The sequence below is a fragment of the Anomaloglossus baeobatrachus genome, chromosome 8, assembly GCF_048569485.1.
Source record: "Anomaloglossus baeobatrachus isolate aAnoBae1 chromosome 8, aAnoBae1.hap1, whole genome shotgun sequence".
NCBI classification, from domain to species: domain Eukaryota; kingdom Metazoa; phylum Chordata; class Amphibia; order Anura; family Aromobatidae; genus Anomaloglossus; species Anomaloglossus baeobatrachus.
In genome coordinates this window covers 205,364,181-205,389,292 of record NC_134360.1, presented here as the reverse complement: position 1 = coordinate 205,389,292, position 25,112 = coordinate 205,364,181, and the positions used below count along the sequence as shown (strand labels likewise).

Genomic DNA, 25,112 nt, shown 5'->3' with positions numbered 1-25,112 from the left:
CTGAGAAAATGGCGCTGGGAGGAGGAGGGGGGGGGCGTGTATAAGCCCAGGAGCGGGAAAAACGGAGGGCAGAGAGATACAGGACGAGGTACAGGGGAGGGCACATCTCTCCAGAGAGGAGAGTCCTCCCCTCTGCTGGCCGGGCAGTGGGTGTCGCCGTATGCAAAACATGCAGGGAGCCGAAAACGAAACTAGGCCCAAACTGAAGCCGGGGCCTAGATTTCAAAACGCGGCCGAGCAGCAGGCACCTTCGGCGCGGTTCTCAGAGGAAACTCCCAGAACCGGCCGAAATTTACAGTAAAGTTACAACACATACTGTCCCCCAAATAAAAGTACCCGGGACCCCTGAAAAACGTCTCAATACTTAGCTCTTGAGACGCAGGGCCATGTCCCTGGAGAGGGGGGTAAACGCTCCTTCCAGCAGGGACCAGACAGGGCTGCGGATGGAGACCGGCCTCCTGCAAGCAGAGAGGACCGTGATGGCTCCCACTTCAAACAGAGCCTCGACAGAGGATGCGAAGGAGCTCGGCATGTGAAGGCTCCAGCCTTATTAAAATCAACCTTAACAGCACCCCGCAGAGTGGGGCGTGAAGGGACATGCCGGGAGTCCAGACTGGACCCGCTTTTCTTCCAAATCTTTAAAAATAAAAATGAAAAATATCAGAGAATGCAAGTGTGTGTGACCTCCTGAAACACAAAGCAATGAACTGGGTAGATTGTCATCCAGGGGGTGTATATAGCCGGAGGGAGGAGCTACACGTTTGAGTGTAGTACTTTGTGTGTCCTCCGGAGGCAGTAGCTATACACCCATGGTTTGGGTCTCCCATAAGGAACGATAAAGAAATCTAGTGTTCTCATGACAACATTTTACGATTGCCAATGAGGTTGTGTTGCCACCGTGCGACTTTATCCCTGTGGACACCCAATGAAAATATCCAAATTGTTACATTTGGTTTTTTACAAAAATTGCCGTTACAATATCAAAGCTGATTGGACAGTGCGGGCAGGAACAATTCCTACTGACCGGAACGGTTGCCAATTTATTCTTATATTTCCAAGAGGAACAACAGAGGAACTGACATGTCCGGGGAGATGACAGGTCTCTAATAATAACATGTAAATCTATATCAAGAACAGAAGACAATTAGGCAGCGGGATCTCGTTTCCATTTTTTAGTAAAAGCTCCTATTTGGATGAAGCCATAAAGACGTGACTAATTAGGCAATTATTGTAGTGACGCGGCAACATCATGATGAAATGACAGACACACACGATGTGAATAAATATGATTATGATCGGGGAGGCCCCAGATCAACACCCAAAAAATGTCATGTAAATAAATTAAAGCGGTTTATTTGGCGTATCGCACAATGGCTGCGCTGTAACAGCATTGTACGCTACGGATAGTGTTAAAACTGAATCCGACCTGCGTGGGAATAAATACTGTCATCGCTTTCCTCGAGGATTGCCAATACCAGAGAGCGCGTCAATGCGCCTGTAACTGTAAAGTGCAGTATGTGGTCTCAAAGACGAACATGTAATGTAAACGTCACCTCGTTACCGTCCACTGGTGAAGCTGCGGGGATGGGTTTGGTTAATCGTTTTGGATTCGCAGGCCTCGTCGTCGTCTCCTATCCTCTCCACTTGGTGCCACGAATGAACAAAGTAGACAAAAAAAATAAAAACTTGTGCGCTCCTGAATAGTATAAAATAATATTGCTGCCCTTGCAAATAAGAACCAGCGCCAGCGATCGGCATCTGGTTTCATGCACTTGCGCTGGGAGGTGCTATCAACACTACAGGCTGTGTATCTCGCTCTCCTTTGCCATGCATTGTACAGAAGGATACAAACCAAAACGGGTCAGGAGGTTCAGGCTGGTCTTTAACAGTGTAAACTTGGGATAGGATGAAACAGTGATCCATAAAACGGGAGCAGAAAAGTTTGCAGCGATGATTTAAAATGAGGTCAGAGTGAGATATTCCTGATTGTATGTCAAATATTCTTTGTGTTGCACTTATGAGGGTCTTTCTTCCATCTCTCACCCCCGTTCCGTCTCAGCCGATTCTTCGGGTTTGTCGTTAATCGGCTGATTCCTACTTTACCGTACGCCCTCCTTGCAACTCGGCACTCTCCACTGGCTATGCATAGAAGGTTTAAAGCATTCTGGTGTCCGCCTCTCGCACCCTGACCTAGTACTAGTGTTAGCAAAAGAAAAGAAACATGAATCTTCCATGATTAAAGTGCAAATGGTTCAGCCAGCGGCAGTTTTTGTTTTTTTTTTTTCTTTGAGGACACGCTCCTAACATCCCTATGAGATGTTTTCCAAGATATAAAAAATGAGTTCCATGGTTACTGGGCCCTCATTTATCTGGCATGTGCCCCCATGTATCACTGGCACCAAGGCACTGTCCAAATCATGGGTGTAGCGAGGAGGCAGCGGCTGCCCATTACTTCCTGCCTGGTATCCAACCTGAAAAGTACAAATACAAGTAATTTCGTCAGCGGTGCATTCAGAGATTAGCAATTCCTGTTGCCCTGGTCCAGCGTCCAGTTTCGTCCTCCATGATAGCCAGTCCTTACCTCCGCGCCACATGACATTGCGCCGTTCCTCATTACAGAAATGCAAAGGATTCCAGGTGCAGAACTGAAGACCGACCGCCATGGAGGACCGGACCCCGGAGCACCATCTCTAGGTGCATTACTATACTACGTACAATCTTCATACCTATGCTTAACCCCTTCACCTCTGGGCAATTTTCCATTTTTCATTTTTTCCTCCCCTTCTTCCGAGAGCCATAACTTTTTTTATTTTTCCGTCAATCTTGCCATATGAGGGCTTGTTTTTTGCACGACGAGTTGTACTTTTAAATTAAACCAGGAGTTTTATCATATAGTGTACTGGAAAATGGCAAAAAAAAAATTCCAAGTGCGGAAAAATTGCAAAAAGTACAAATGCACTATTGTTTTGGGGGTATTTAATTCAGTGTTCACTATATGGTACAAGTGATGTGCGGGTGCGATGCCTCAGGTCAGTACGAGTTCGTCGACACCAAACATGTAAAGGTTTACTTTTATGTCAGGAGTAAAAAAAAAAAAATGGGCGCGCTTTTTGCATGAACCATAGGGTTCTCATTTTTCAGGTTAATAGGGCTCAGTTATGGCTTATTTTTTGTGTCTTGGGCTGATGTTTTTAACAGTACCATTTTTACACTGATGCTACGTTTTAAATCGCTTGTTATTGCATGTTGCACAAATTTTGTGACGACCAAAAAACGTAATTGACATTTGGAATTTTTTTACCGCTACGCCGTTTACAGATCAGATTAACGGATTTTATATTTTGATAGATCGGGCATTTCTGAACGCGGCAATACCAATTGTGTGTATTTTTTTTTGTTTAGTTTTCAATGGGGGATGATTTGCACTTTTGGATGGGGAGAGGGGGGGTGTTTAAACTTTTTTTTTTTTTTTTTAACTAGTTCCCGTAGGGGATTTTAAGGATCAGCAGTCTGATCACTCAATTTCTCGTGATCAGAGCTGCACAGCTCTGATCAGCAGAAAGGCTGTGTTCTTCTTAGAGTTGCTGCTCTGTCGGCAGTAACAGGAACTACGTTGTCATAGCGATACGAGTCACCACATGACCTGTCGCTACCATGGCAACCATTAGCTCCCTGTGATCATGTCACAGGGCCTCGGATGGCAGTGGGAAAAGATGCATTCCCTGCTGCGGCCATTTAAATTAACATAACATTTTGACAGCATGATCTAAGGGGTTAACAGGCACGGGTGGATCCCAGATCCACCCATGCCTGATAGCCGCACGTCTGCTGTTCAAATTAGCAGACATGTGCGGGAATCCCCACTGACTCACCAAAGCCCGACATGACTTGGGATGTACCAGTACATCTTCAGTCGTGAAGGGGTTAAAAACCTCACCTGGTCTGAGTCCAGCGTGACCCGCAGTCCCAGTCGGGTCATCCCATCTTCTTTTAGTAGCTTGAGATGTGGGCAAAGTGCAAGACAGAAAGCTTTGGCCACATTTTCGGTCAATCGACTGTGGTCAGCAGGATCACTAAGGCCGCTCTGCTGTTCCTCAGTGTCCAGGAAAAATACCTGTGAGATGTGAAAGGCAGAAAGTGAGTGCAAGCTCCTGTGTGCAAGTATTGTGATGAGTGGCAGTATACACACTGCGCACTATAACAGAAAGCCATCATCCTCACATCACTTTATTCTTAAGACCTCAGCACAATTCCTGATATCTCCTCCCTCCATGTTGTATAGTTTATTACACGTACCTCAGTCCAACGAATGATTTTGCCATTAGCCTTGTATTCGGAGCCATGGGAAATCTTGACGCTGGTTACAGATTCCAATGATTTGCCATCAATTGGGCTGTAAATGCTAAAAAGAGAGAGTAGGATGGATACAACAAGCCATGAAGATGAACAGAACCACACCGGATTAATGTCCTCCACAATGAACAGCTCACTTACCCCTTGTTAAAGTTTTTGTCATCATCCACCCATTGTACATAGACATGTTCCTGTGTCTCCTCAGCGTCTGCCTTCCCACAAGTGATGGTGAAGTCTTTCATCTCCCTTAATGCTTGTCTCAGAGCATCCATGCTCTCCGCCGTGATCTGGACCATCACACCATCTATACAGAGAGAAGACACATGTATAATATATTTTCATTAATGGGGTACATCGAGGAGACAAAAATTGTATTTCAATCCACATTCTGTCCGAAAACTATAAAAGGCTCATTCTGGTATTATATGCAACTCCATGTGATTTTACTACTACTCACTGTGACTGGAGAACGCTGAGTGCTGGGACCCTCTTTTGGTGAGGGTATGGATATACAGAGGGCACTACTTCCCCTATGGGGAGCTCCATAGGCACAGAAAAAGTGACAAATGGCAAATAGTAGTGGATTCTCTTTTAGGACACTACATAGGAGATTAGGAGAGTGGCTTCCATCTTGATCTTTCTATGCAAGACACCCCTCACCAATTCTGCTCTCTGCAGTCACAGATCAGGGAGGGCGACTTGCATTTTGCTTTTTTATGCAAGCTAGCCCCCTGACCAAGGCTAGCATGTGCATGTCCCCAGTCACCCTCACTGTCCCTGCTGTGCCATATTGTCAAGCTCATATGTCACATAAGACCTGTGAAGGGGAACAGAATGAGCATAATGTGTACGGTCATGGCTGCCTGCACCTACATAGGTTGTATAGGAGTGTGGAGTTGCAATATGGCACATCAGGGAAAGTGAGGAGGGAAACCAAACCGGCACACAGACATGTATTGGTCTGGGGGCTAGCTTGGATAAAGCACAAAAAAGCAAATCACACCCCACGATCTCTGTCAAAATGTCCCAGAAGGGAGGGGGAGCACTCAGGAACAGCAGCAATGCTGTGACGTGATGTCACAATGAGTAGTAAATATTTGGGTACAGATTATTAATACCGAACACCTAGTACTATTACAAGAATACCGAACCTAAAGCAAATCAATGCAACCAAAGCAATTTCTGCGAAATCTTCAAGAAAAATAAGACGACTCAGGTTCCCCATTCACTTACATTTGGTTTATTATTCATGGTGAAAACTAGCGAACAAATAATCCGAACCCAAATATTTAGTATTTGCTCATCACTATTAATAAAATCACATGAAGTAGAATATAAGAACAGGGAAAGGTTAATGAGCCAGAATATGGATCGTAAAAAATAAAACAAACAATATATAATATAGATTATATATGTGTATTAATTTAATAGAAATATATATATATATATATATATATATATATCAGTCTGTTTTGTACTGTTATTGATTGTTGTACGTATACCCTCTTTCACTTGTAAAGCGCCATAGAATAAATGGCATAATAATAATAATAATAATAATAATAATAAAAGGCATAATAATAATAGGCATAATAATAATAATAATAATATGAATAATAATAATTGGCATAATAATAATCATAATAGGCATAATAATAATAATAATAATAATAATAATAATAATAATAATAATAATGAAGGGAATTTTGTTTACTTACCGTAAATTCCTTTTCTTCTAGCTCCTATTGGGAGACCCAGACAATTGGGTGTATAGCTTCTGCCTCCGGAGGCCACACAAAGTATTACACTCAAAAGTGTAACCCCTCCCCTCTGCCTATACACCCTCCCGTGCATCACGGGCTCCTCAGTTTTGGTGCAAAAGCAGGAAGGAGGAAACTTATAAATTGGTTTAAGGTAAATTCAATCCGAAGGATGTTCGGAGAACTGAAAACCATGAAACAATTGAACATGAACAACATGTGTACACAAAAGAACAACCAGCCCGAAGGGAACAGGGGCGGGTGCTGGGTCTCCCAATAGGAGCTAGAAGAAAAGGAATTTACGGTAAGTAAACAAAATTCCCTTCTTTGTCGCTCCATTGGGAGACCCAGACAATTGGGACGTCCAAAAGCAGTCCCTGGGTGGGTAAAAGAATACCTCGATAAATAGAGCCGACACGACTCCCTCTTACAGGTGGGCAACCGCCGCCTGAAGGACTCGCCTACCTAGACTGGCATCTGCCGAAGCATAGGTATGCACCTGATAGTGTTTCGTGAAAGTGTGCAGGCTAGACCAGGTAGCTGCCTGACACACCTGCTGAGCCGTCGCCCGGTGCCGCAATGCCCAGGACGCACCCACGGCTCTGGTAGAATGGGCTTTCAGCCCCGAAGGAAGCGGAAGCCCCGAAGAACGGTAAGCTTCAAGAATCGGTTCCTTGATCCACCGAGCCAAGGTTGACTTGGAAGCCTGCGAACCCTTACGCTGACCGGCGACAAGTACAAAGAGTGCATCTGAACGGCGCAGGGGCGCTGTGCGAGACACGTAGTACCGGAGTGCTCTCACTAGATCTAATGAGTGCAAATCCTTTTCAAAGCGGTGAATTGGATTAGGGCAAAATGAAGGTAAGGTGATATCCTGATTGAGATGAAAAGGCGATACCACCTTAGGGAGAAATTCCGGAACAGGACGGAGAACCACCTTATCCTGGTGAAAAACCAGGAAGGGGGCTTTGCATGACAGTGCTGCAAGCTCCGACACTCTACGGAGTGAAGTAACTGCTACTAGAAATGCCACTTTCTGCGAAAGACGTGATAAGGAGACATCCCGCAGCGGCTCAAAAGGCGGTTTCTGAAGAGCCGTTAGCACCCTGTTAAGGTCCCAGGGTTCAAGCGGGCGCTTGTAAGGTGGGACTATGTGGCAAACTCCCTGCAGGAACGTGCGGACCTGCGGAAGCTTGGCCAGGTGCTTTTGAAAGAATATTGAGAGTGCCGATACTTGCCCTTTGAGAGAACTAAGTGACAACCCCTTATCCATTCCGGATTGAAGGAAGGAAAGAAAAGTGGGTAAGGCAAAAGGCCAGGGAGTAAAACCTTTATCAGAACACCAGGACAAGAAAATCCGCCAAGACCTGTAATATATCTTGGCGGACGTCGGTTTCCTGGCCTGTCTCATAGTGGCAATGACATCCTGAGACAACCCTGAAGACGCTAGGAGCCAGGACTCAATGGCCACACAGTCAGGTTGAGGGCCGCAGAATTCAGATGGAAAAACGGCCCTTGCGACAGCAAGTCTGGGCGGTCTGGCAGCGCCCACGGCTGACCCACCGTGAGATGCCACAGATCCGGGTACCATGACCTCCTCGGCCAGTCTGGAGCGACGAGAATGGCGCGACGGCAGTCGGACCTGATCTTGCGTAGTACTCTTGGCAGCATTGCCAGAGGAGGAAATACATAAGGCAGTCGAAACTGCGACCAATCCTGAACTAATGCGTCCGCCGCCAGAGCTCTGTGATCTTGAGATCGTGCCATGAAGGCCGGGACCTTGTTGTTGTGCCGTGACGCCATGAGATCGACGTCCGGCGTTCCCCAGCGGCGACAGATCTCTCGAAACACTTCTGGGTGCAGGGACCATTCCCCCGCATCCATTCCCTGACGACTGAGAAAATCTGCTTCCCAGTTTTCTACGCCCGGTATGTGAACTGCGGAGATGGTGGATGCTGTGGCTTCCACCCACTGCAGAATTCGCCGGACTTCCTGGAAGGTTTGACGACTCCGCGTGCCGCCTTGGTGGTTTATGTATGCGACGGCAGTGGCGTTGTCCGTGGGAAGTTGATGAGCCACCCGAACTGCTGGAGGGTCTCCAGAGCGACGGTAAGGCTGTGTTGACATGCCGCCCGAGAAGGTGCCCTGACTAAGAGATCGTCTAAGTAGGGAATCACCGAGTGCCCCTGAGAATGCAGGACCGCCACAACGGATGCCATGACTTTGGTGAAAACCCGTGGGGCTGACGCCAGGCTGAAGGGCAATGCCACGAACTGAAGGTGTTCGTCCCCGATGGCGAAACGCAAAAAGCGTTGATGTTCTGGTGCGATCGGCACATGGAGATAAGCATCCTTGATGTCGATCGATGCGAGGAAGTCTCCTTGTGACATCGAGGCGATGACCGAGCGGAGAGATTCCATCCGTAATCGTCTGGTGCTCACGTGTTTGTTGAGCAATTTGAGGTCCAGAACGGGACGGAATGATCCGTCTTTCTTTGGCACCACGAATAAGTTGGAGTAAAAACCGCGACCCTGTTCCTGAGTGGGAACGGGGGTCACAACTCCTTTTTTCAGAGCGTCCACTGCTTGAAAAAGTGCGTCTGCCCGCGCGGGGGGCGGGGAGGTTCTGAAGAAACGAGTCAGAGGACGAGAGCTGAACTCTATCCTGTAACCGTGAGACAGGATGTCTCTCACCCATTGGTCTTGAACATGTGGCCACCAGGCGTCGCAAAAGCGGGAGAGCCTGCCACCGACCGAGGATGCGGTTCGGGGATGCCGTGAGTCATGAAGAGGCCGCCTTGGGGGCAGTGCCTCCGGCGGTCTTTTGGGGGCGTGACTTAGACCGCCACGCATAGGAGTTCCTCTGGCCTTTGTCCTGTCTATTGGACGAAGAGGACTGTGGCTTGGCGGAGGGACGAAAGGACCGAAACCTCGATTGTATCTTTCGTTGCTGAGGTCTTTTGGGTTTGGACTGGGGTAAGGAGGAGTCCTTTCCCTTGGATTCCTTAATAATCTCATCCAATCGTTCGCCAAACAATCTCTCGCCAGAAAACGGCAAACCGGTTAAGAACCTCTTGGAAGCCGAGTCTGCCTTCCATTCGCGCAGCCACATGGCCCTGCGGACTGCAACAGAATTAGCGGATGCCACCGCTGTACGGCTAGTAGAGTCTAGGACTGCGTTCATGGTGTAGGAAGAAAACGCCGACGCCTGCGAGGTTAAAGATGCAACCTGCGGGGCAGACGTACGTGTGACCGCATTAATCTCAGCCAGACAAGCCGAGATAGCTTGGAGTGCCCACACGGCTGCAAAAGCCGGGGCAAAAGACGCTCCCGTGGCCTCATAGATGGATTTCATAAGGAGTTCTATCTGCCTGTCAGTGGCATCTTTTAGTGATGAGCCATCTGCAACCGCAACCACAGATCTAGCCGCCAATCTGGAGACTGGGGGATCCACCTTGGGACATTGAGCCCAACCCTTAACTACGTCAGCGGGGAAGGGGTAACGTGTGTCAGTAAGGCGCTTAGTAAAGCGCTTGTCCGGAACCGTTCTGGGCTTCTGGATGGCATCCCTGAAGTTAGAGTGATCAAAAAATGCACTCCGTGTACGTTTGGGAAACCGAAACTGGTGTTTCTCCTGCTGAGAGGCCGACTCCTCTATGGGTGGAGGCGGGGGAGATAGATCCAACACCTGATTGATGGACGAGATAAGATCATTTACTAAGGCGTCCCCTTCAGGTGTATCAAGATTGAGAGCAACATCAGGTTCCGAGCCCCGAGCTGCAACCTCCGCCTCGTCCTCCAGAGAGTCCTCAAGCTGGGAACCCGAGCAGCGTGAGGAAGTCGGGGAAGATTCCAAGCGAGCCCGCTTAGCTGGTCTGGGACTGTGGTCCGTGGAGGAGTCCTCCACGTGAGACCTAGGGCCCACCCCGGCCGGGGTGGACCGCGAGGGACCTGGAGGCGCCGATCTAACAGGGTCCGGGGCCTGTGTAAGGACCGGTCTGGACTGCAGGGCTTCCAGCAACTTGGCAGACCATTTGTCCATAGACTGAGCCATGGATTGTGAGAGTGACTCTGAGAGCTTTTCAGCAAAAACTGCAAACTCTGTCGCTGCCACCTGGACAGTGGAAGCAGGGGGGTCTGCCTGAGCCGAGGGGCCCACTAGTGACCGAGGCTCCGGCTGAGCAAGCGTAACAGGGGCCGAGCATTGCTCACAGTGAGGGTAGGTGGAACCCGCAGGTAACATAGCCCTACAAGAGGTACATGTTGCAAAAAAACCCTGTGCTTTAGTGCCCTTGCTTCTTGTGGACGACATGCTATAGTGTCCTAGGAGCGTGATCACTGAGGGTATATAGAAAAAAGGGTATACAGCCCGGCCGAACAGAAATAAGTATATATATACGTATCTATACCGGCACCCAGGGGGACCAACACCGAGTGACCGGTGCGGCTTATCGACCGCTAAAAAGCGGGGTGTGTGTGCTCCAGATTCCCTGCCTTGGTCTCCCAGAGCTGCAGAGCTGTTCTCTGTGATTCTCCACCGGCAGAATGTCCGAAAAATGGCTGCCGGAGCTCTCAGGGGAGGAGTGAAGCCGTGGGCGGCGTTAGGAAAAGTGCGGGAATCTGGGGTCCCCACAGTGATCAGTGAGGGGGGAGGGAGCATACAGGATGCCCCGGCCCTCACATCCGACGTCAGGTCGGCTGTCCCGCCCCTATCTCTGATAGACAGGCCCGGGGGCGGGAGTTTTGCCACTAGGCCGCGATGAAGCCGGGGACTAAATTTAATACCGCGGCCGACAAGCAGGCGCGGTCGGCGCGGTAGTCCCCGGTCTTCACAATTCAGCAGCCAGTTGCGGCGTCCGGGAACCAGGCGCTCCATACACATTCCCCATGGGGACACAGAGTACCTCGTGGATGCAGGGCCCTGTCCCTGAGGATAGATACGCTCCTGTCCAGCAGATTCCCTCAGGGGCTGCGGAGGGAGCACGGTCCCAGAACCTGGATGACCGCTTCGGATCCCACTTCTACCAGAGCCCTAAGGGATGGAGAAGGAAACACGGCATGAGGCTCCGGCCGTCGTACCCGCAATGGGTACCTCAACCTTAACAGCACCGCCGACTTAGTGGGGTGAGAAGGGAGCATGCCGGGGGCCCCGTAGGGGCCCACTTTTCTTCCAACCGATACAATCAGCAGCTGCTGCTGACTAAAATGGAGATGTGTGAGTGGATGTGTGCCTCCTTCCACACAAAGCATAAAACTGAGGAGCCCGTGATGCACGGGAGGGTGTATAGGCAGAGGGGAGGGGTTACACTTTTGAGTGTAATACTTTGTGTGGCCTCCGGAGGCAGAAGCTATACACCCAATTGTCTGGGTCTCCCAATGGAGCGACAAAGAAAAAGAGAATTTTGTTTACTTACCATAAATTCTTTTTGTTATAGTTCCATATTGGGAGACCCAGACCATGGGTGTTTAGCTTCTACCTCTGGAGGACACACAAAGTACTACACTTAAAGTTTAGCTCCTCCCCCTGAGCTTATACACCCCCTGGTGAGCAGACCCAGCCAGTTTAGTGCAAAAGCTGAAGGAGAATAGCCACCCACAAGTTGAACAGAGCAATAGCTGGAACAACCGGAAACTCTGTCCACGACAACAGCCGGTGATAACACACGGAACAAGAAAAGTGCCAACAGGCAACAAGGAGGGTGCTGGGTCTCCCAATACGGAACTATAAGAAAAAGAATTTACGGTAAGTAAACAAAATTCTCTTTTTCTTTATCGTTCCTTTGGGAGACCCAGACCATGGGACGTTCCAAAGCAGTCCCTGGGTGGGAAATAAACCGAACAAAGTAAGAAGTAGGCAAAACCTAACTTCACAAATGGGCGACAGCCGCCTGAAGGATGCGTCTGCCCAAGCTCGCATCTGCCGAAGCATGAGCATGAACTTGGTAGTGCTTCGAAAAGGTATGCAGGCTAGTCCAAGTGGCAGCCTGACAGACTTGTTGAGCCGTAGCCTGGTGCCTGAAAGCCCAAGAGGCACCAACAGCTCTGGTCGAATGTGCCTTGATCCCCGGCGGGGGAGGCACCTGAGAACTCTGGTAGGCGTCCGAAATGGTCGATCTGATCCAACGGGCTAAGATCGGCTTAGAAGCAGAGAGACCCTTGCGCCGACCTGTGGTTAACACAAAAAGAGAAGTGCACCGCCTAATAGAAGCGGTGCGAGACACATAGATCCGGAGCACCCGCACCAGATCCAGAGTATGCAGCGCTTTTTCAAAGCGATGAACAGGAGCCGGACAAAAGGAAGGTAGGGTAATGTCCTGGTTAAGGTGGAAAGGGGAGACCACCTTAGGAAGAAAGTCCGGAGTCGGACGGAGAACCACCCTGTCTTGATGAAACACTAAAAAAGGTGACTCCGAAGAGAGCGCGGCCAAATCAGAGACTCTCCTGAGGGAAGTTATGGCCACCAGAAAAGCCACTTTCTGAGAAAGACGATGCAAAGAGACCTCCCTAAGAGGCTCAAAGGGGGGTTTCTGCAAAACCGTGAGAACCAAATTAAGGTCCCAGGGATCCAAGGGCCGCCGGTAAGGCGGAATGATGTGAGACGCGCCCTGCATGAAGGTGCGGACCTGAGCCAGCCGAGCGAGACGCCGCTGGAACAGTACTGACAGAGCTGAGACTTGTCCCTTGAGAGAGTTGAGGGACAGTCCTAGCTGCAGACCGGACTGTAGAAAAGACAGAAGGGTCGGCAAGGAGAATGGCCAAGGAGGATGGTCAGTAGAGCGACACCATGACAGGAAAATTTTTCCAAGTCCTGTGATAGATCTTGGCGGAGGAAGACTTACGGGCCCGAGTCATAGTGGAGATGACTTCAGGAGGAATACCAGAAGCCGTCAAGAGCCAGGACTCAAGAGCGACGCCGTCAATTTGAGAGCCGCAGAATTCAGGCGGAAGAACGGACCTTGTGAGAGTAGGTCTGGACGGTCCGGGAGATGCCACGGCATCTCTACGGACAGACGGAGCAGGTCTGGATACCAAGCTCGCCTGGGCCAGTCCGGTGAAATGAGGATGACTCGACAGCCCTCCATTCTGATCTTGCGCAGAACTCTGGGCAAGAGAGCTAGAGGGGGAAACACGTAGGACAGACGAAACTGGGACCAGTCCTGAACCAGTGCGTCCGCGGCGAATGCCTGAGGGTCGTGGGAGCGAGCCATGTAAACGGGAATTTTGTTGTTGTGACGGGATGCCATTAGGTCCACGTCCGGGGTGCCCCATTTGCGGCAGATTGACTGGAACACTGCCGGGTGCAGGGACCACTCGCCACCGTCCACGGTTTGACGGCTGAGATAATCTGCCTCCCAGTTTTCCACGCCTGGGATGTGGACTGCGGATATGGTGGACTTGGAGTCCTCCGCCCATTGAAGGATGCGTTGTACCTCCAACATTGCTAGGCGGCTGCGTGTCCCGCCTTGGTGATTGATGTAGGCAACCGCTGTCGCGTTGTCTGACTGGACTCGAATGTGCCTGCCCGCCAACAGGTGGTGAAAAGCTAGGAGAGCTAGAAGCACGGCTCTGGTTTCCAGCACATTGATTGGAAGGGCTGACTCAGACGGAGTCCAAGTGCCCTGCGCTCTGTGGTGGAGATATACCGCTCCCCAGCCGGATAGACTGGCATCCGTGGTGAGAATCACCCAGGACGGGGCCAGGAAGGAGCGTCCCTGGGACAGGGAGAGAGGCCGAAGCCACCACTGAAGAGAGCTCCTGGTTTGTGGCGACAGAGCAACTAACCTGTGTAAGGAGGAAGGCCGCTTGTCCCAACAGCGGAGAATGTCCAGCTGCAGGGGACGCAGATGGAACTGGGCAAAGGGAACAGCCTCCATTGACGCCACCATTTGACCCAGCACCTGCATCAGACGCCTGAGGGTATAACGGCGGGGCCTCAGCAGAGAGCGCACCGCCAGTTGGAGGGACTGCTGTTTGACTAAGGGCAACTTCACAAGTGCCGGCAAAGTCTCGAACTGCATCCCTAGGTACGTGAGACTCTGGGTCGGAGTCAGAGTGGATTTGGGCAGATTGACCAGCCACCCGAATTGGGCTAGAGTGGCGAGAGTGAGCGAGACACTCCGCTGACAGTCTGCGCTGGATGAAGCCTTGACTAGAAGGTCGTCCAGGTAAGGAATCACTGCCAACCCCTGTAGGTGCAGAACCGCAATCACTGCTGCCATGACCTTGGTGAATACCCGAGGGGCTGTGGCCAACCCGAAGGGGAGAGCCACAAATTGGAAATGATCTTCTCCGATTGCAAAACGTAGCCAACGTTTGTGTGAAACTGCAATTGGCACATGCAGATAGGCATCTCTGATGTCGATGGACGCCAGGAAATCCCCTTGGGTCATTGAGGCAATGACTGACCGCAGAGACTCCATGCGAAAGTGCCGCACCGGAACATGCTTGTTGAGAAGCTTGAGATCCAGGATGGGCCGGAAGGTACCGTCCTTTTTGGGAACTAGGAAGAGATTTGAGTAGAAACCTCTGAACCCTTCCCGAGCGGGAACCGGTACAATTACTCCATTGGCCTGCAAGGCTGCCACGGCCTGTGAGAAGGTGGCGGCCTTGGAGCAGGGAGGAGTTGAGAGAAAAAATCTGTTTGGCGGACTGGAAGACAATTCTATCCTGTAGCCGTGGGAGATGATATCTCTCACCCACTGATCGGAGACGTGTTGAAACCAAGCGTCGCCAAAGTGGGAGAGCCTGCCACCGACTAAGGACGTTGCTGGAGCGGGCAGATAGTCACGAGGAGGCTGCCTTAGTGGCAGCAGCTCCTGCGGTCTTCTCTGGACGCGCTTTTGGGCGCCAGTTGGATTTCTGGTCCTTGGCTGAGTTAGCGGACGAGGCCGAGGGCTTAGAGGACGACCAGTTGGAGGAACGAAAGGAGCGAAACCTCGACTGATTCCTACCCTGGGCAGGTTTCCTGGCTTTGGTTTGTGGCATGGAAGTACTCTTCCCGCCAGTTGCTTCCTTAATAATTTCATCCAGCTGTTCTCCGAACAGCCTGGACCCAGCAAAAGGGAGCCCAGCAAGGTACTTCTTTGAAGAAGCATCTGCCTTCCACTCTCGAAGCCACAAGATTCTGCGGATAGCGAGGGAATTAGCCGAAGCCACCGCAGTGCGGTGAGAAGCCTCCAGCATGGCTGACATGGCATAGGATGAAAAGGCCGAAGCTTGGGAAGTTAAGGCATCCATTTCGGGCATAGATTCCCTGGTGAGGGAATGCATCTCCTCTAGAGAAGCAGAGATGGCTTTGAGAGCCCACACTGCTGCAAAAGTCGGAGAAAACGCGGCCCCCGCCGCTTCATACACGGATTTGGCCAGAAGGTCAATCTGGCGGTCAGTGGAATCCTTAAGGGAAGTGCCATCAGCCACCGACACAACGGTCCGGGCTGCGAGTCTAGACACCGGAGGGTCTACCTTTGGGGAGTGAGCCCACTCCTTGACCACCTCAGGTGGAAAGGGAAAACGGTCATCAGAACCACGCTTTGGGAAGCGTTTGTCAGGACAGGCCCTGGGTTTGGTCACAGCGGCCTGAAAACTGGAGTGGTTAAAGAACACACTCTTTGCTCTCTTAGGCAAGGTAAACTGGTGCTTTTCTGCCAGAGAGGGTTGCTCCTCTGATACTGGCGGAATGAGATCCAGTACAGAATTAATAGAAGCAATCAAGTCACTAAGATCTGCGTCACTTTCGGACAGATCAATGGGGTACATGGAGTTAGCCTCCGAGCCCCCTGTAAAGGCATCCTCCTCATCCTGCGAGTCAGCTCTGGAATCAGAGCCACGGGAGGAGGAGGGAGAGGGAACCCTGCGTCTCTTCTCAGGAGGACGGGGTCTGGGCCCTGATGATGAATCCTCTGTGAGCTCCGGTCCTGAGAGACCCCTAGCAGCAGAGGCACCCTGTGAAGGGGGCTGATGCATATTCATCAGAGTCCTGGACAGAAGTCCCATGGACTCAGCAAAGGACTGGGAGATAGACCTAGAAAAGGATTCTACCCAAGCCGGGGGTTCAGCCACAGGAGCAGGAGCAGCCTGAGAGACCACTGGGGGTGAGACTCCAGGCTGTGGCACCGCCAAGTTAGAGCAGGCATCACAATGTGGGAAGGTGCTCGGTTCAGGCAGCAGGAGCTTACATGCAGCGCATACAGCATAAAGCTTTGGGGCCTTGCTCCTCGTGTGAGACATGCTGCTGGAGTGGGGGCTCTGCCAGAGAATGACCCCTAAAGAGTATATACAGAGGTCCACAACCGGAAACCGGTTGTGGCTTACCAGACTGCTGGAGCGGTGTTGTGTGCCCTCCAGATCCCGAAGCCCGGACCCCCAAGCACAGCACCTCAGCAATGATGCTGCAAACCAGCGCTGCAATGACTGATCGCAGAGAGAACGCTGAAAAAATGGCCGCCGGAGCGAAGCGAGGGGGCGGGACTTGCTTGAGGAGCGGGATCTGGAGGGCCATTGAGACCTACAGGGGAGGGGACACACACTGCAGTGGGGAGTGTCCCTCCCCTGTACAGAATGGCCGCCGGGAGGAGCCGAGCCTGTCCCTCTGCATGAGTGACATGCGAGGGCAGTGAAACAGAAACTAGGCCTCCGGCGAAGCCGGGGCCTAAATTTGAGCAGCGCGGCCGACGCGCAGGCACCATTGGCGCGGTTCTCAGACGACAGCTAGAGAACCCGCCGGAAATGTCAGTAAACATAATAAGCACACTCTCCCCCCCCAACAATAAAGTACAGGGACCCCGAAATATAAACGTCTCAGGTACTTAGCTTTTGAGACGCAGGGCCAGATCCCTGGGGATGAGCGCTCCGTTCCAGCAGGGTCCTGAAGGGCTGCGGATGGAGACCGGTCTCCTGCCAAGCATTGAGACCGTGCTGGCTCCCACTTCAAGCCAGAGCCCAGGAGGGATGGTGAAGGAGCGCGGCATGTAAGGCTCCAGCCTAGGAATCAACCTTACAACACCGCCGACACAGTGGGGTGAGAAGGGACATGCCGGGGGTCCAGACGTGGACCCCACTCTTCAATCTCGTTCCAAAAGGAAAAAATCATATGAGAATGCATGTGTGGATGTATGCCTCCTGAACACAAAGCGATAAACCGGCTGGGTCTGCTCACCAGGGGGTGTATAAGCTCAGGGGGAGGAGCTACACTTTTAAGTGTAGTACTTTGTGTGTCCTCCAGAGGTAAAAGCTAAACACCCATGGTCTGGGTCTCCCATAGGAACGATAAAAAAAATAATAATAAAATGGCATAATAATAGGCATAATAATAGGCATAATAATAAATGGCATAATAATAATAATAATAATAATAATAATAATAATAATAATATTAATAAATGGCATAATAATAATAATAATAATAATAAATGGCATAATAATAGGCATAATAATAATAGGAATAATAATAGGCATAATAATAATAGGCATAATAATAGGCATAATAATAATAATAATAATAGGCATAAAATAATAATAATAATAATAATAATAATAATAATAATAATAAATGGCATAATAATAATAAATATATATATTATATATACACACATACACATACACACAGATCATATAAAGCACCCCTTTAAACAACCAGAGGAGATCAGATAAGGATAGAGCGGGGCTCATTTAATGTCATTGAATGTTTATATCATTTCACAATCCCACAGGATACAGGAGATATATTAGGAATGTAGGTCATGTCTCCCATTACACTGGATTTAGTGCTCCGATCCGGGCAGCTCCTTACCTTCTACAATGCTGGACTTTGCCAGGAACCCAGAAGACGGTTTTAGTGCTCCACTGAAGACAAAGAAACTGGCACCGGTCACTGACAAAATAAGGAGAAAACTGGTGAATATTACCGACATCATCCACTATACAAGGTAAATCCATGACAGTCCACAAAAGACATGTAGTTTTTAGATTATCCCAGTTTATAGCAGTCATATCCACAAGAGGACACAGCACAGCACACGGCCAACAGCAGAGAAAGCGCCCGGGGACCTGAAACGAGGAGTCTGAGAATGTGAGGAGCCATGTGCGGTGCTTGGGTCTCCTGTGAATGAAGGGAATTTTGTTTACTTACCGTAAATTCCTTTTCTTCTAGCTCTAATTGGGAGACCCAGACAATTGGGTGTATAGCTACTGCCTCCGGAGGCCACACAAAGCACTACACTTAAAAGTGTAAGGCCCCTCCCCTACTGCCTATACACCCCCCGTGGGATCACGGGCTCCTCAGTTTTAGTGCAAAAGCAAGAAGGAGGAAAGCCAATAAACTGGTTTAAGCAAATTCAATCCGAAGGAATATCGGAGAACTGAAACCATTCAACATGAACAACATGTGTATACAAAAAAACAGGGGCGGGTGCTGGGTCTCCCAATTAGAGCTAGAAGAAAAGGAATTTACGGTAAGTAAACAAAATTCCCTTCTTCTTTGTCGCTCTATTGGGAGACCCAGACAATTGGGATGTCCAAAAGCAATCCCTGGGTGGGTAAAATAATACCTCGTGATAGGGCCATAAAAACGGCCCTTTTCTACAGGTGAGCAATCGCCGCCTGAAGGACTTGTCTACCTAGGCTGGCGTCCGCCGAAGCATAGGTATGCACCTGATAATCCTTGGTAAAAGTGTGCAGACGCGACCAGGTAGCCGCCTGGCACACTTGCTGAGCCGTAGCCTGGTGCCGTAATGCCCAGGACGCACCCACGGCTCTGGTAGAATGGGCCTTCAGCCCTGATGGAACCGGAAGCCCCGCAGAACGGTAGCCTTCAAGAATTGGTTCCTTGATCCACCGAGCCAGGGTGGATTTGGAAGCCTGCAACCCTTTACGCTGGCCGGCGACAAGGACAAAGAGTGCATCCAAGCGGCGCAGAGGTGCCGTGCGGGAAATGTAGATTCTGAGTGCTCTCACCAGATCCAACAAATGCAAATCCTTTTCACATTGATGAACTGGACGAGGACACAAAGAAGGTAAGGAGATATCCTGATTGAGATGAAAGGGGGATACCACCTTAGGGAGAAACTCCGGAATCGGGCGCAGAACCACCTTGTCCTGGTGAAACACCAGGAAGGGAGATTTGCATGACAGCGCTGCTAGCTCGGACACTCTCCGAAGAGACGTGACCACTACTAGAAAGGCCACTTTCTGTGAAAGGCGAGACAGGGAAACATCCCTCAAAGGCTCGAAAGGCGGCTTCTGGAGAGCAATTAGAACCCTGTTCAGATCCCAGGGCTCTAACGGCCGCTTGTAAGGAGGGACGATATGACAAACCCCTTGCAGGAACGTGCGTACCTGAGGAAGTCGTGCTAGGCGCTTCTGAAAAAATACAGATAGCGCAGAGACTTGTCCCTTAAGGGAGCCGAGCGACAGACCTTTTTCCAACCCGGATTGCAGGAAGGAAAGAAAGGTAGGCAAAGCAAATGGCCAGGGAGAAACTTCCTGAGCAGAGCACCAAGTTAAGAATATCTTCCACGTCCTGTGGTAGATCTTGGCAGAGGATAGTTTCCTAGCCTGTCTCATGGTGGCAATGACCTCTTGATACAGTCCTGAAGACGCTAGGATCCAGGACTCAATGGCCACACAGTCAGGCTCAGGGCCGCAGAATTCTGATGGAAAAACGGCCCTTGAGACAGCAAGTCTGGCCGGTCTGGTATTGCCCACGGTTGTCCTACCGTGAGATGCCACAGATCCGGGTACCACGACCTCCTTGGCCAGTCTGGAGCGACGAGGAGGGCGCGGCGGCAGTCGGACCTGATCTTGCGTAGCACTCTGGGCAACAGCGCCAGAGGTGGGAACACATAAGGCAGCCGGAACTGCGACCAATCTTGAACTAAGGCGTCCGCCGCCAGAGCTCGGTGATCGTGAGACCGTGCCATAAAAGCTGGGACCTTGTTGTTGTGCCGAGACGCCATTAGGTCGACGTCCGGCCTCCCCCAGCGGCGACAGATCTCCTGAAACACGTCCGGGTGAAGAGACCATTCCCCTGCGTCCATACCCTGGCGACTGAGGAAGTCTGCTTCCCAGTTTTCTACGCCCGGGATGTGAACTGCGGATATGGTGGATGCCGTGTCTTCCACCCACGTCAGAATCCGCCGGACTTCCTGGAAGGCTTGCCGACTGCGTGTCCCTCCTTGGTGGTTGATGTATGCCACCGCTGTGGAGTTGTCCGACTGAATTCGGATCTGCTTGCCTTCTAGCCACTGCTGGAAGGCTTGTAGGGCAAGATACACTGCTCTGATTTCCAGAACATTGATCTGAAGTGTGGACTCTTGTTGAGTCCACGTACCTTGAGCCCTGTGGTGGAGAAAAACTGCTCCCCACCCTGATAGACTCGCGTCCGTTGTGACCACCGCCCAGGATGGGGGTAGGAAAGACTTTCCTATTGACAATGAGGTGGGAAGAAGCCACCACTGAAGAGAATCCTTGGCCGCCTGAGAAAGGGAGACGTTCCTGTCCAGGGACTTCGACTTCCCGTCCCATTGGCGGAGAATGTCCCATTGTAATGGACGCAGATGAAACTGCGCGAAAGGGACTGCCTCCATTGCTGCTACCATCTTCCCCAGGAAGTGCATGAGGCGTCTCAAGGGATGCGACTGGCCCTGAAGGAGAGATTGCACCCCTGTCTGTAGTGAACGCTGTTTGTCCAGCGGAAGCATCACTATCGCTGAGAGAGTATGAAACTCCATGCCAAGGTATGTTATCGATTGGGTTGGGGTTAGATTTGACTTTGAAAAGTTGATGATCCACCCGAAACTCTGGAGAGTCTCCAGCGCAACGTTCAGGCTGTGTTGGCATGCCTCTTGAGAGGGTGCTTTGACAAGTAGATCGTCCAAGTAAGGGATCACAGAGTGACCCTGAGAGTGCAGGACTGCTACTACTGCTGCCATGACCTTGGTGAAGACCCTTGGGGCTGTCGCCAGACCGAAAGGCAGGGCTACGAACTGAAGGTGTTCGTCTCCTAAAACGAAGCGTAGAAAACGCTGGTGTTCTGGAGCAATCGGCACGTGGAGATAAGCATCTTTGATGTCTATTGATGCTAGGAAATCTCCTTGAGACATTGAGGCGATGACGGAGCGGAGGGATTCCATCCGGAACCGCCTGGTTTTCACATGCTTGTTGAGCAGTTTTAGGTCCAGAACAGGACGGAAAGACCCGTCCTTTTTTGGCACCACAAACAAATTGGAGTAAAAACCGTGACCTTGCTCCTGAAGAGGAACAGGGATCACCACTCCTTCTGCCTTTAAAGAGCACACCGCCTGCAGAAGAGCATTGGCTCGGCCGGGAGGCGGAGAAGTTCTGAAGAATCGAGTTGGAGGACGAGAACTGAACTCTATCCTGTACCCTTGAGACAGAATGTCTCTCACCCAACGGTCCTTGACATGTGGCAGCCAAATGTCGCCAAAGCGGAAGAGCCTGCCACCGACCGAGGATGCGGAGAGAGGAGGCCGAAAGTCATGAGGAAGCCGCTTTGGTAGCGGTTCCTCCGGCTGCTTTCTTTGGGCGTGACTGGGCCCGCCAAGAATCTGAGCTCCTCTGATCCTTTTGAGTCCTTTTGGACGAGGAGAATTGGGACCTGCCCGAGCCTCGAAAGGACCGAAACCTCGACTGTCCCTTCCTCTGTTGGGGTTTATTTGGTCTGGGCTGAGGTAAGGATGAATCCTTACCCTTGGACTGTTTAATGATTTCATCCAATCTCTCACCAAACAGTCTGTCACCAGAAAATGGCAAACTGGTTAAGCACTTCTTGGAAGCAGAATCTGCCTTCCATTCCCTTAACCACAATGCGCTGCGTAAAACCACGGAGTTGGCGGACGCCACTGCCGTACGGCTTGTAGAGTCCAGGACAGCATTAATAGCGCAAGACGCAAATGCAGACATTTGAGAGGTTACGGACGCTACTTGCGGAACAGATGTACGTGTGACAGTGTCAATCTGCGCCAAACCAGCTGAAATAGCTTGGAGTGCCCATACGGCTGCGAATGCTGGAGCAAACGACGCGCCAATAGCTTCATAGATGGATTTCAACCAGAGCTCCATCTGTCTGTCAGTGGCATCTTTAAGTGAAGCCCCATCTTCCACTGCAACTATGGATCTAGCCGCAAGCCTGGAGATTGGGGGATCCACCTTTGGACACTGGGTCCAGCCTTTGACCACGTCAGGGGGAAAGGGATAACGTGTATCCTTAAGACGTTTGGAGAAACGCTTATCTGGATAAGCGTGGTGTTTCTGGACTGACTCTCTAAAGTCAGAGTGGTCCAGAAAAGTACTCAATTTACGCTTAGGATACCTGAAATGGAATTTCTCCTGCTGTAAAGCTGACTCCTCCACTGGAGGAGCTGTGGGAGAAATATCCAACATTTTATTGATGGACGCTATGAGATCATTCACCATTGCGTCCCCATCAGGTGTATCCAGATTGAGAGCGGTCTCAGGATCAGAATCCTGATCAGCAACCTCTGTCTCATCAAACAGAGAGCCTTCCTGCTGGGACCCTGACCAGTGTGATGAAGTCGAGGGTCGCTCATAGCGAGCTCGCTTAGGCTGTCTGGGACTGTCGTCCGTGTCAGAGCCATCACCCCGGGATGCATGGGACCCCCCCGGAGCACGGATGTGTTCCAAAAGAGGGGAACCAGGGAGCATTGAATCAACAGTGCCCATGGTCTGAGTTACCGGTCTGGACTGCAAAGTCTCAAGGATTTTAGACATAGTCACCGACAGTTTATCAGCAAAAACTGCAAACTCCGTCCCTGCCACCTGGACAGTGTTCACAGGTGGTTCTCCTTGGGCCACCTCTAGCAGAGGCCCCGGCTGAGCAAGTGCTACAGGGGCCGAACATTGCACACAATGGGGGTCAGTGGCACCTGCCGGTAGAACAGCCTTACATGCGGTACAAGTAGCATAGAAAGCCTGTGTCTTGGCCCCTTTGCTTTTTGCGGACGACATGCTGTTGTCTAGCAATCTAGGAGGGTATATAGCCAAGAATAGCGACCGTACAATGCAATGTATAGCATACAAGCATAAAGTACAAATGAACACTGCGGCACTAGTGGGGTGAGCCCTCGAGGGCTGCTTACCGCCCGCTGAAAAGCGGGTGTGTGACCGCCAGAATCCCGTGCCTGGGTCTCCCAGAGCTCATGTCCCTTCTCCACTCAGACTGCAAACAGGAATGGCTGCCGGCGTCCTGTGAAGAGGGGCGGGCCGTGGGCGTGCCCCAGACAAAGTGCGGGAAACTAGCGTCCCACTGTGCCTAGTGAGGGGGGTTGGAGTATGCTAAGCAGACTCCAGCCCTCGGCGCTGACGTTCTGACCAGCGTCCCGCCCTTCCCCTGACTGGCAGGCCTGGGGGCGGGAACGAAACGGAACTAGGCCGCAAAAGCCGGGGACTCGATTTATAAGCGCGGCCGTCGTATAAGCACGGCCAGCGCGGAAGTCCCCGGCGCACCACAAGTCCCAGCCGCACCGCAGTGTAAAAAACCGCCAGCAGCGGCCGGCGCGGCAGTTCCTAATACAGAAACTCACTCAGCAAAGCTGCAGTGAGTAAAGCACCAGCGCGCCACGCTGCTGTCCCCGGCGCACTAACACACCCAGCAATGCTGGTGTGTGTGCGCGATCTGTACGGGGACCCAGAGTACCTTAATGTAGCAGGGCCCTGTCCCTGACGATACTCATCTCCACGTCCAGCAGATTCCCAGGGGCTGTGGACGGAGCACGGTCTCCTGTGCTTGGAGACCGATAGGATCCCACTTCACCCAGAGCCCTAAGGGGATGGGGAAGGAAAGCAGCATGTCGGCTCCAGCCTGCGTACCCGCAATGGGTACCTCAACCTTAACAAACACCGCCAACAAAAGTGGGGTGAGAAGGGAGCATGCTGGGGGCCCTAGTATGGGCCCTCTTTTCTTCCATCCGACAAAGTCAGCAGCTGCTGCTGACTAAACAGTGGAGCTATGCGTGGATGTTAGCCTCCTTCGCACAAAGCATGAAAACTGAGGAGCCCGTGATCCCACGGGGGGTGTATAGGCAGTAGGGGAGGGGCCTTACACTTTTAAGTGTAGTGCTTTGTGTGGCCTCCGGAGGCAGTAGCTATACACCCAATTGTCTGGGTCTCCCAATAGAGCGACAAAGAAATACCCGATATGCTCTGTGTGATGGAATACAATCCACAACATGGAAACTGCAGCAGCAAGAAGTAGAAGTCAGTGAGTTATGGAAATCACAGAATGGAGACACAAATCAGTGATACGTAAATGATGAAAAAATGGAAACAAAAGAAGACTAGAAGGTTTTGGTAGGATATACTCCAGGAGTGGGACCGTCTTCTTCATGCCTACATGGTCTCCAGACCAATCTCCGGCTGTCATTGCATCCAAGACTAAACTGGACTTCTCGCTGAAGAGGACAGACCTCCATTCCAGTCTGACTCTGGACCAACAGATTTTGAAAGCGGTGGAGTGACATCACTGGATGTCAGTTGGAGGTCTGACTCATAGCCCAATGTCGAGCAGACGCTTTCCGATCATTTTTGTAGACACTGACGCCTAAGGTTAGGGTCACACAATCGTATTTTCTCCATCCAAGAAAAAGAGTCTGATCAGACTTGTTTATCTTGGATCAGATTTTTGAGTTTATGTGGCTAGGTGCTTGAAAATGTGATGATCTGCAGATCTAAGTGACATCTCCTCCTTCTTTGATCTGCAGAACCTTACAATTCATCCATCTTCCTCTTACAAGAAGCTAATGTTCAATGTAAACTATTGTAAATGCACCCAGCTTATCTTGGATTGGTGGATGAGATAAGAACAGTAAAGGTGGTGTCACACACAGCGACGGCGACAACGATGTTGCTGCTAAGTCACCATTTTCTGTGACGTAGCAGCGATGCCCCGTCGCTGAGTGTGACATCCAGCATCGAGCTGGCCCCTGCTGTGAGGTCGCCGGTTGTTGCTGAATGTCCAGCTTCATTT

At 50.9% G+C, this 25,112-nt stretch overlaps 1 protein-coding gene across 1 annotated transcript in view; it reads right to left on the bottom strand.

The window, feature by feature from the left end:
• Positions 1–1,328: 1,328 nt before the first annotated feature.
• Positions 1,329–25,112, bottom strand: part of ZFYVE9 (zinc finger FYVE-type containing 9) — a 163,474-nt gene continuing 139,690 nt past the window's right edge. Inside the window, exons 14-18 of the mRNA XM_075320087.1 lie at positions 17,901–17,981; positions 4,495–4,657; positions 4,297–4,402; positions 3,938–4,114; positions 1,329–2,471 (exon numbers count right to left, since the gene is read on the bottom strand). Coding sequence (XP_075176202.1) covers positions 2,310–2,471; positions 3,938–4,114; positions 4,297–4,402; positions 4,495–4,657; positions 17,901–17,981 — 689 coding nt within the window. The 3' untranslated portion in view covers positions 1,329–2,309. The remainder of the gene's footprint in view (positions 2,472–3,937; positions 4,115–4,296; positions 4,403–4,494; positions 4,658–17,900; positions 17,982–25,112) is intronic.